Raw genomic sequence first — 12,131 nt, forward strand, 5'->3', positions numbered from 1 at the left:
ATCATTCGTTAACATATGTTTATTATTATTATTATTAAAATATCATATATATACATTTGTGAGTGTGTATATATATAGATATTGCTTAAAATACAAACAAATAAGTCCTAAAATATGTTTTTTTTCTTTTTTTTACTAACTTACGTTTTTACTGAGATTCTTTTTTTAATTAAGAAAATAGTTTTTATAACAACAAACTTTAATTTCATCACTTATATATTTTTGATTAAAAAAACAAAGCAAAGCTCTAAATATATTTGTCTGTTTGTAATATAGGTGCTTTCGGCTGCTGTAAGCATTTGTTCTTGTTAAAGTTTTCTTACTTAAAATAGTTTTGAACAAATATTTAAATCTTCATAAAAGTCATGTTTGCAGGTTTTAACCCATAAGGACCCACCGTGACACAGTAGTCACATGAACTTTAAATGTTCTAAGTGACACACACTGAACAGTCTGGTGGGTCCTGGGCCAGGTCATTTGATTTTGTGTTCCCATAACAACATGTCCAAGATGTCCATGTGCCAGGCTAACACATGTGACATAACGAGCTACATTTCAAAAGCTTTTTTTGTTGCTAAAGGTAAAATTCAAGCCATTTAAGAATTCAAATGCTTACATAACATTTCCTTTATTACATTTAACCTGTTGTGGAAACATTTATTGATCAAATTGATATGAAACAAATGAGACAAACATTGCTCTGGACTTTAACCCTAAACTTTCACAGTAAACCCAAAGTGACATATATGCACAATTAGAAATATTATTATGATCGCTCAATTAATTTAACTGATTCAATATATTGAGTTAATATGTTGTTATGCTGAAATGTGACTTATATGTCACATTTCAGATATTTGACACTAGGGGGGGTTCTTGTTGGAAATGTGTTTTTAGGTGGTCTCTTTAGTCTAAATTATGCTCCCCTTAATTTTCCAAAAAGTAGAAATGGGTCCGGGGTCTTATGGGTTAAACGTACGTAAAGTACTTGAAACCTAAACTGAATTTGAATATCCTTTACAGTTTCTATGTGCACGTATCGCCAAAAGGAAATGAACACATAGACATGCATCAGCATACAATGAGGTGGTCTGAGGACTTTTGGTTGTCTCAAGGTCAAAGCTAAAATCTAAAGATCAAAATCTGTTGCTCCTCGATTTGAACAGTCGTTTGCAAATCTCAAGTCTCAGAGAAGCCAAGATATTTCACAAGTTAGGGCAGACCTGTTTTGGTTTGGACTGGATGTGTGTAAGGAATAGGTGATGAGCAGTTCAGATAGGTAACCTAGTGCCAGATCATGCAGCGTTTAAAAACAAATACATATTTAAATGGAATGTAAAATCACCATGCTCTAGAAATCGACTGTTTCTCACTGTTTCTTCGTTCTGTTTTCCAGTGACCGGACCGTGAAGATCTGGCGTGCCCGCGGTGGACTGGACAGCACTTTAGAGACGGTTGACAATGCGGACGAAGTGGCCAGTAACTAAATAGTTGGAAGGACACTAAAGGCATCTTTTAAAGCTGCTGCCCTGCACTTTGACCCCCTAACTTCTCAAGCCCAACGCTGACCCCTAAAACACACACCCTTTATGCCATGTACCGTTATGACTGAACCAGAAGGAAAGTAGTTTCATCTCAACAGAAACTAGCTAACTTGTGATTTTCATACACTCAGAGGGTCGTGCTAATCAGTTATAATCAATGTCTTATTGGTGACTCTTTACAGGAAAAACATGTTTTTCTCTTTTGCGCTGTAGACGATACGTCACCGTGGATCATGATTAGATTGTACTAACAAGACTTTTATTTAAGAGTTGAACACTACTCAGAAAATCGCTCTTCTGATAAGTGCTGTGCCAGGATACAAAAACACCTGTAGGCTCAAAAATATCCAGCAAAGGGTAGCAGTGTTAGATTACAGTAACTAGCAAGGACGTAGATTATTAAGAGGAGAAACATGTTGCAGAGCTATCGGGTTGGTAGCTGGTCTTCTCAGCCTAGTTCTCCAGTTTCTCGGATAGTATGGATTGTTTTTCTGCATTCGAAACAGAACCAATGCCCCCCATGCTCCTTCCCCCCCAATTAACATAAGTGGCTTTACTGTATGTGAAGAAGACTAATCACCGTTCCCCTTAACTTTCCCCTTCCTGCTATTGTTCCTCAATTTCTGCAGCTGTTCAAGATCAGCCACCAAAATTGTGTGTGTCGTCTTTGCTGTCCTGCATTGCACTAGTGAACTGAACTCACTGTAAAGTAACTCTCACTTACACAAAGCCAGAGTTTGACATTTTGGGAAATGTGATTATTTGTTTTCCTTCCAGTAGTTTGATGATACAGCTCTCATATATGCCCTTTAAATGTAAGACTACAGCTAGCAGCTGGTTAGCTTAGCTAAGCATATACTGGAAACGGCGGGAAATGTATAGCCTTGCTCCACCAAACATAAACAAAATCTGACTTCCAGCACATTAAGAGCTCACTAATTACACATAAATATCGTGTTTGTTCTATCGGAATTACAACTAAAAGGAAAACAAATAAAATGTGCAGCTTTACAGGAAGTTATTTGCTATTTAAAGTGGACCTATCATGCTTTATTTGAATAATATAGTGTAGGACCATACCTATATAAGGCATATTTATACTTTTTATTTTTCAAAATACCAAACAGATCATGCATTTTAGCCATTCCTCATTTCGCTCAATTTAACACTATCTTTGCATGGGCTGATTCTGTGAGAACAGCGCCATCTACAGGCCTGGCATATGTACTACAGCGTCTCCAGCGCTTTCCAACGACAATGTCCGTGGCTGTCTCCTCCTGATTGGTGGAGTTGGCCCAATAGCCGTAGCGCCACTTCTGTGACGTCATAGAAGTGTTCAAATCTGGATCAGTCTGTATCAGATCCGTTGCAGCCCCTTTTTAAGAGATTTGGGTATGGAGGAAAATAGAGAGGGTTGTGTTTTTTGACACTTGGTGAGTTCCCTGGAACACCGGGGACACATATTCATGTAGAAAAGACGTACAAAAGTGCATTTTGCAGGATAGGTCACCTTTAACAGATTGTGTTACTTTTAGCCGTAGCCAAGCTAACCGTTTCCCGCTGCTTCCAGTATTATTTATAGGCTAACGTTATGCTAGCTCTAGCTAGTATTGAGCTGCTCAATTCCAGAAAGCAATTAAACGTATTTCCCAAAATATCAAACTAATCCGACACGATTAGTCTCTGCGATGCACTTAATCCTTTGTAGATGTGAGCAGGTTCAGCGTTTGAGGATATTCTACACTACATGTTTCGTTGTGTGTAAAAACGTGTTCTCTCTTTACGTGTGGCAGTTAGCTCTCACTTAATCTACACTACTGAGTCCTCGTCTAACCCCCTGCTGCTATGTTGTGTGCTCACCTTTTATTCTCCTAACCCTATAAGAGGGCTTCCTGTCATGGACCTGGGGTGAGGTCCGCTCACCACAGAGCATTGTGTATGTATATAAATGTTATGCTATCTTTTTTCTTGAAAGTAGAGGCCTTCCCAGTTCTGATCCTTCTTCCTGCAGACGCTCGTGGTCTCCCTCATGTCTCTGTCGCGATTGTGTGCTGTCACTTTTGAATGTTCAGTGAAACAGCAGCTGTAGGCATTATTCAAGTACATATCTAATGTATGTAAACAATGTATTTAAAGAATAAATCTGACTGAATGTTAGTTTTGTGGGACCACAGAGAGCCGAGAGGACCAGAATTGGCGGGAAGACTGAAGAGCTTTAAAGCTTTGAAAGGAGTGTTTCCTCCAATGAGGTGGCAGATTGTGTTTAGTGGCCTACGGTTAGTTTTTTTCTTCGTTTTCTTTGTTATGCTGTTCCTGTTCCACATATCCTGGGCGTTCCCTCTCTGGAGTTTTAGCAGCCATTCCCAAATGGCGGGCTCTGTAGCGATTCTAATGTCAGATGCCTTGGTGAGAATAAACGCCATCTGTCAAAAACAACCAACTCTGGGTGTCTTTTGGTTCTGCCAGTCATTTAAATAATTATTAGTACTGTTAATAAATCTGCAGCTAGTTAACTTAAATATTTATAGTTTTGTTTTTTAATAATTTCTATAGTTTGTTTTTCCTTGTTTTTAGATATTCATCTCATTAGTTTCTCATTCTGGCAACACTTTATTAGTCTAAGTTACCCTATTTAGTATTTACATAGCACTGTTTTAAGATCAATTTATTGGTTCGGAGCACACCTTAAAGACATTTTAAGAGATGTGTGTTAACAACTCAATCTTCTCTTCCCTCACCAAAGAGGTTATTTTTTCAGTTCGGTTTCCGTTATGTGTTACTTTATCAGCAGTATTACTGGAGGAAGGGTTTAACACTGTCCCAGGAATCACACATGGGAGCAGGTCAACAAATCCTTTTTCATAAATGTTGTATATTTTCTTGTCACTTTTAATTTGGAACCATTAACATGTATTATAAAAGAGACGAAAAGAAATGTAAACCAATATCCCCTAATGTGCTAGTTTTTATTTTTTGTTAGTATTTATATTTTATTATATATATATTATCCACTTCTCTGTTAGGAGTTATCTCTTCAAGTTCCCCCAAAATATCCTAATTTTCACACAAGACCAGAATGATTTGGATGCATGTGACACAAGCTCCAGTAATCTGTATTACTATTACTATCTTTGATCCCAGCTGATATTCCCAAAGTTGCTGTTTCTTTTCTTAAGTCAAGAAACAAGTTTTTCTTTCAAATGTTTGAAGCGTTTACCACAAGATGGCAGCAGCAGCACCTCCAGGACTGACCTGTCCTTAGAGTTGTCCATGTCCAAATCTACTTATCTAACATTGTAGGCATTTAGCTAATAAGCAAAGCAGTCACATTACTCAGATTCCTTCACTCACAATCCCAAGAGTAAAAAGAAATGTGCTTAGTTTCGTAAAGTCCAGTCTAAATTAATCAAATCTGTGACTCGATCTCTACCAAATGATACACAAATCTGACAACTCTAAGAGAAAGCTGTGAAGTTGCCACAATGCAGGGACAGCAATCATACAGAAACTTTGCTCGGATACTTAATTTTACGACTCAGGAGGGCTATCAGGGTCTGCCGGCATGAACCTGCAGGTCTGTGTGATAGGAAGCAGCAATCACCGGCCACCTGATGGGAGTGTTACAGTGTGAATGTGTGTGCAAGACACCGGTTATGTTGGCTTCAATTTGACCCGTTTACTCAGCAGTACTTTCCACTTTGTGCCACTAAAGTCCACAGACAAAAATAAAGTCTTTAAATCACTCTCGGTGCACACCGACTCGTTTCTTGTTCAACAAAGCCATCCCCATTGTTGCAACGCTTGCTGACTTTTTCCACAAACAGCACATTTGTTCATTGGTCAGAAGCTCTTTCTTTGATGTAAGTCTATTAATCCTCATTTAAAAACAGCCCCACCAGCTGTTTCTGCTGAAGATGCAGAGATGTGCACATTTTTAGCCGGGCCCTGCTTTTCATAGAGCAGATCTCCGCCCCTTAGAGACAGAGTTTTACTTACCTCAGCACAAATTTGATTTGAAAGACCTTTTTTAACGCTGAACAATGTCAAATTACACCAGGTGTTTTTACTGAGGGTGTGTTCCTTGGGGTGTCAAACTCAAGGCCCGGGGGCCAAATCCGGCCCGCGACTTCATTTTATGTGGCCCGCAAGAGCTTGCAAATAAATACGTTTACATGCCACTTTACAGAAGCACGTTGCCCATAAACTACATGTCCCACAATGCATCTCGTTTTGTGACATGCCACTGAAAAGACTTGCAATTATTTGCCCTGGACTTCTGCTTTCAGAAGGCTAGTTAATTACGAAGTTATTATCCTATTAAATAATAATCCAATTCAGAGGCAATATATATATACATTATTTTATGTATGTTATATATTTATATATGTATATATATTAGTTACAACCGGCCCTTTGAGTGCAACCATAATCCTAATGTGGCCTGCGATGAAATTTAGTTTGACACCCCTGTTTTATACAGAACTTTATTAAAATGACTTCACCCTTTAATCAGAAGTGATATAAACACCAGTGTCATGTCTTTGTATTATTAAACCACTTTAAATGTTTTCCCCTTTTTTGACATAAAAAATTCAGCAAATGGCCAAACATTTAAAGATTTAAATGTCAGCAAGCTAACAATGACAATGATAAAACATTGTCCTTGTTTACCATCTCAGTGTTATGTATTAGCATGCCAACCTTAGTGAGAATGTAACCTAATTTATTTAGGTTGTGTACAATACCATATTTTGACACCATTTGATCAAATCAGAATATGATTTAATACACTTTGCTTTAAATGTAGCTATATATTTGCAATCTTTTTTTGAAAGTTTGGAATCCTATCAAGTGCCTTCAATAAAGTCCTGTTGGTTTTAACAACTCCGCAACATGAGCTTTTCAAATCAGAAACACCAGTGGGTCGGTCAGGGTTGAAGGTGTTAATTAATTTGACAAAAACTTCATGCGTCTATCACAGCAAGAGTTCATTTCTGGAAAATTAAGAGAGGGGAGATTGAAGAGACAGTCATTAGAGCGGCTTCACACTCGGATAATTTGAAATCTATTTGTGGCACTGAGGCATGAATATAATACAGTTCTGTCAGTCCGGATACACCCGCAGCTTAACGCAAAAAGTACTTTACAATTTCAGGGATTAAACCCACGTTCAAGTCGTGCAAGTGTTTTGATTAAAGTCTAACTTTAGGCTTCAGACTCAGATATTAAAGAATGAATCTTCCTACCAACCCGGAATAAATTAATACACTTTAAAAGGACTGTTTCAATCAAAGCGCAATCCTCAAACAAACTATTAATGATTTCATGACTAATATGGATATCCAAAGAGTTATTTACAAAAGCTACGGAAGAACATAAATGGGAGGTAGTAGTACACACAGTTCCCCAATAAAATAGTGTTCAGTATTAAAGCTCATTTGGCAGGCAGCTACACCTCAGAGCTGGACAAAGCCTCTCTGAATAATCACCACTTCAATGGATCACCCCTCAGCTGCTGTATGGAGCTCTTATTGCACTTGTGCTGAAGAAAGGCTGAGATCATTTAGTCCAAATTATATCAGCTCTCGGCAGAACAAAACTGATTGAAACAAGACTAAGTGTCCACGCTTAGCAACTTTGTAAGGAAGAACTCATGCACAGTGGTGCTTTGAGCTAATTGTTAATATCTTTAATCTTGGTCAGGCCCTTTCCTGGTTATATAAAGGTATTGTGTTAGCCCCTTAAAATGTTAGCAGTTGCTTATTATGACACCTTTCCCACATGTTGCACATGTCCGTAAGTTAGTTTACCTTCTCTTATCATTTTAGTTTAAATTTCTTTATCGGGCTAAAGGGTTTTGCCCCTTATTGCACTTTGAATTGTATCTTTGTCTGAAATGAGCTGTATAAAAACACCTGCCTTATTTTGCCTTAAAGCTAAATGCTATGCTAACATTTTAATATTTAGCAGGTATGCTGTTTACTATAACGTCTTAGCTTAGCGTTGTTAGCATGCTGACATTTGGCATAAAGCTTCAAACACAAAGTACATCACATGTATTTCATATTTTGTAGCCGTAGGCATGCTTGAAACATCAACAATTCATAATAAAGTGCAAAGAAATTGTTTTATAAAAGAAAAAGATCATACAAACACCTCTATGTTGGTGCATGGATCTTTCCTTAAGTGACATAAAGCATACATATACAATAAAACAGAGGTTGGTCAATTACTGTATGCACTCATGCAAATACTATTACTGATAGAAAACATGGCACTTTCAGTCACAGATCAGTAATCAATTAAAATGGACACAAAGACAATTAACTTTTACCAGTATTGCATGAATTTATGAAAGTGCAGCAAAAAAGTAATTATCTTCATATTTTGAATTTTAGTCACATGTTAGTCTTTGATCGAGGCCTGGTCTGAAGCCATTTTTGTGTAACAGCTTTCTCTCCGGCCGCAAAGAATATCTTTAAAAGATAATTGAATTTGGTGCATGCAGTTTGCCAACATTCTCCCTTATCTCCATTTCTGTGTGCAGTGGATATATAGAGCCAATACAGCTGTGTGTTTTTCAGAATACAAAATAAAAAAGTGTTTCAATGCTGTTAATTCGTAACTCAATCCAGATCACTGTGTACCTGTCAACGATTGCAAGAACCACCATTATATGTGTGAAGCTGAGAGTTTTCGCACTTAATTAGAATTTCTGTATCTGTATTCCTGGCATGAACCAGCATGGGCAGATATTAACATTCTTTCCAGCAAGGTGCTTCCGACAGTAGAGCTGATGTATTTAAGATGTAAAAGATGTAGCCACGACTCAGCAATCTTCAGGACAGAGAAACCATTAGAAGACAACATTGAATGATTTGATAGAGGTCACCCAATGTCTTATTCGTTTTTGTCTTTGGGAAAAAGGGAGTTAGAACATCTTTCGGACGTTTTTAATGACAAATTGTCAGGCGCTGCTTTCAGGAATTGAAATGAAATGCTGGCAGCTACATTAAGTTCCTTCATCTGAAACGTGACTCGGAGAAACAGATGAATATGGAGAAAGTGCGGCTTCGGCACTGTGATATACAGATGGCGAGCTATAGGTTCTATACAGCTATGTCCATGGTTTGGGATGTTTAGGTTTTAAGGATACTTTGTAAGTATGCCAACACTTTAGGTGTACATGTTATAAGTCATAAAAAACGCTTATGTTATACATTTATTTGGTATAAAAAATATGAAATGTAATGGCAGAATCATTCAATCTTAAAACTAGATCGATACATTTAAAGGTTATAAGATGATGTTATAGTATCATAAACCAAAAATGTAAAGACTAAAATAAAATGATAAATTTCTATACTTTCTACAGAATGCCCGACATTAATCCTAATGGTTGGTCGGAGAATAATAAAGCAATTTATAAAAAATAACATATCATCTTTAATTTAATATATTAGTTATAGTGGATAAACTACGGTATTTCTGTTTAACAGTTGCAGCTAATGCCCCCTTCTGAAGTCGTCCATAATAAGGCTCACGGGATGACTGCAGTTTAAGGGGTTGCAAGGCAGAAAGGCTGGACACCACTCCTCTATTAGACAATAACAGGATGCTGAGAAGCTATTTGAATCAATGAAAGGGCTAACACATGTAAGTCAGTGAAAACAAAATCACCCCACAGATAACCAATGACTCATTATTTGGCAAATTTCACAGGTGCTTGACCTGCAGAATGACCTATCTGTCTCTGTCTGAAGACTAATTGAAGCTGACACACAAGGTCCCATTTTTAGCTCTCAGTTTCATGCTGGGCTGGTGAATTGAGTTTGCTTTCCTACTCAGGTGCTCTTTGTCATCTGCCTCAGTGACACACCTTTTTACCAAGGAAGAGTGTTACAATTTGCAGGTCATGGGTTATAATCTTTATATATACAGTCTATGGTTATAAATTATTATAGACATTATTCTATAATGTATTTGCTTAGTCTTTAGTTTCATGTCACTTATATAAAGGCTCATTTTGAAACACCTCACCGACAATAATTTACATTAACCCTAAAATAATTGTATTAGTCTGTATTTAAATCACACTGTTAGTTTTATTATATTTCATTTATACACAGATCATTGCATTTTCTCCCACCCACAAGGATAACTCAGTGTGCATTCCTGTGAATGATATTCATAATTAAGATGAACGAAAAACCAACTAACTGTTTTCTTTGATATTGTTCATCCCAATTACATTAATATTTGAAGGATAGTTGCATACACAATAAGCTTTGGGATAATTGAACCTTCTCCACATGAGCTCATAACAAAGAGAAAACAAGTAATTAAATAACAAAATTGCTCTTTTCTCGCAGTAATTGTCAACCTGCTGGGAAAAGAGATAATTTAATTGCAACAACACAGGGCTGCTTAACCCTTAATATCCCGCTGAATTAACAGACAACAATAATGAAGTCTGAATTACATTAAAAGGAAGTAGAAGTAAAGAAGGAAGTGGTCCTAAATACGAGGTTTAAATTAATCTAAGCTCCCTGTGAGATAATCAATGAGGATATCTATCAAAAAACGTACCAACCACGACTCACAGTTCTATTATGTTTTGTTAGTCTTTGAACTTTCTATAAAGTTCTCCTAGGATATCTTCCCCACTAAAATATATTTAATCTGTTGTTCCCATTTTAGAATCAAAACAAAGATGGCCGCTCGTCGGAGGAAGACAACTCTAAACTTTAAGAAACTGCTTAACAACTTATTATTTGTATCGTATAGCTGACGAAATAATACTTAAGAATAGTTGCAAAACATGGCCGATGTATTTTGTCGGGTAATGTTCAAGTGAGCTAGCTACCGAACGTGTATTATGCTAATAACGTTACAACCAGAGCCGTTAGCATGTCTCTAAGTAGATTGTTCTGCTTTCTAAAGTGGATTTTAACTATAGTAATGCCACAACCCAACTTCAAAATAAACTACATGTTCTTTAAACCGTTAGCCCATCCACATGAATGTCATTTTAACACCAAAATCCAGAATCTGAACTAAACCAGACCCCAACGGGTTTAATCCGACGTTTTTTATTTAAAGAGAACGGTGGAATTCCCATTTATCTCCGTCATGCTATTTGGTAGTTACTACTGGATGAATACTGTACACTCCCACATCGTGTGTGTGTGTGTGTGTGTGTGTGTGTGTGTGTGTGTGTGTGTGTGTGTGTGTGTGTGTGTGTGTGTGTGTGTGTGTGTGTGTGTGTGTGTGTGTGTGTGTGTGTGTGTGTGTGTGTGTGTGTGTGTGTGTGTGTGTGTGTGTGTGTGTGTGTTTTTTTCTCCCTCCCCTTCACACAGTCCTCTCTCCTCTGGAGCACCGAGGCGCACAGAGACGCGATTCCGGCGCGCTGCAGCTTTGCGTCCGCGGTTGTCTCCCCCTTTATCTCCGCTGCTTTTCTCATCCAGTAACGTGTTTTATCGTCTCAACTCATTGCAAAGCTTCCTTACGTCCCTCTTTGTTTCGGTCCCTCTCATGCCGCCGCTAAGGCGCTGGATACGGGGCCAATTGTGATCGACCAAGCCGCGATGAATATGGCGTGCATTGGGGACGCAGACCCTTTCACCGCTGCGATACCTGCCACCAAAGTTGAACTCACGGTGTCTTGTAGGTGAGTACAAACTGCTGCAGGTGTCCCACACATGTACACATATTTTTAAACAGTTTGCATGTTTGACACTTGACATGGAGGGAACTGCAGGGTCACCACGATGGATGTTGTGGGGAGTAAACGCACCACGCCGTTTGTGTTTTCAATGCCATTTTAGCGTGCAAAGCATCCTGATTAGGGTCAGTGTTATCTTCGTAACAGCAGTGGAAGTTGAATGATGCTGGGACTTAAATGGAGAGTTTGACAATGAATACAGCTGAATTGTGTGCGTCTGTTGGCAGTGGGTTGCCTTTATGGTCGCCAGATGGAAGTCTGAGTTGTCTTTACTGTACTGCTTTGATCCAGGTGGTATATGCACATCTGTGAGATTTATGTTTCTATCACAGTAAATTGCCAATTTTTCGTGCCACAAAAACATTTGTGGTCTGGATAAAGCAGGTGTTTGGCTGGTTTGTAGCAGTTTAACTACTGAAGCACCGTCCTTTACTTCTTTCTATTATAACAGCAATAGTAAAGGGGTGTGCTAGATGGAGCTGGGAGGAAAGGATTCATTTCTGGAAGCTGCAACTGGCCAATGACACTCATCTGCTGTAGTCATATAATCCCAGTATGTGTGTTTTATTGAATATTGTATATATATGTATCGTAATTATTCTCTATCTATCTATCTATCTGTCTATCTATCTATCTATCTATCTATCTATCTATCTATCTATCTATCTATCTATCTATCTATCTATCTATCTATCTATCTATCTATCTATCTATCTGTATATCTAAACTTGCTTTGCTATTTTCCGCCCTTTATGGTCTTCTTGTGATTGTTTGATTAAAACTAGATGAGACTGAAATTGAATTCCTTGGACATACAAAATGAATTTTCTCTTGGCTTATTGAAGATTGTTTGGACAAAGTTA

The 12,131-nt window shown here is 37.8% G+C and overlaps 2 protein-coding genes across 5 annotated transcripts in view; both read left to right on the top strand.

Annotated features, from left to right (window-relative positions):
- The window catches only part of kif21a (kinesin family member 21A), a 75,835-nt gene extending 70,548 nt beyond the window's left edge, over nt 1-5,287 (top strand). For all 4 annotated transcript variants that reach the window (XM_079681658.1, XM_079681659.1, XM_079681661.1 and 1 more), the window contains one exon: nt 1,397-5,287. In XM_079681658.1, coding sequence (XP_079537784.1) covers nt 1,397-1,487 — 91 coding nt within the window. In that variant the 3' untranslated portion in view covers nt 1,488-5,287. The remainder of the gene's footprint in view (nt 1-1,396) is intronic.
- A 5,447-nt stretch (nt 5,288-10,734) lies between these two features.
- The window catches only part of LOC307041270 (copine-8-like), a 78,030-nt gene continuing 76,633 nt past the window's right edge, over nt 10,735-12,131 (top strand). Inside the window, exon 1 of the mRNA XM_079684578.1 lies at nt 10,735-11,214. Within this exon, the coding sequence (XP_079540704.1) occupies nt 11,132-11,214 (83 nt within the window). The 5' untranslated portion in view covers nt 10,735-11,131. The remainder of the gene's footprint in view (nt 11,215-12,131) is intronic.

The sequence above is a fragment of the Notothenia rossii genome (assembly GCF_949606895.1).
Source record: "Notothenia rossii genome assembly, chromosome: 5".
Taxonomy (NCBI): Eukaryota; Metazoa; Chordata; class Actinopteri; order Perciformes; family Nototheniidae; genus Notothenia; species Notothenia rossii.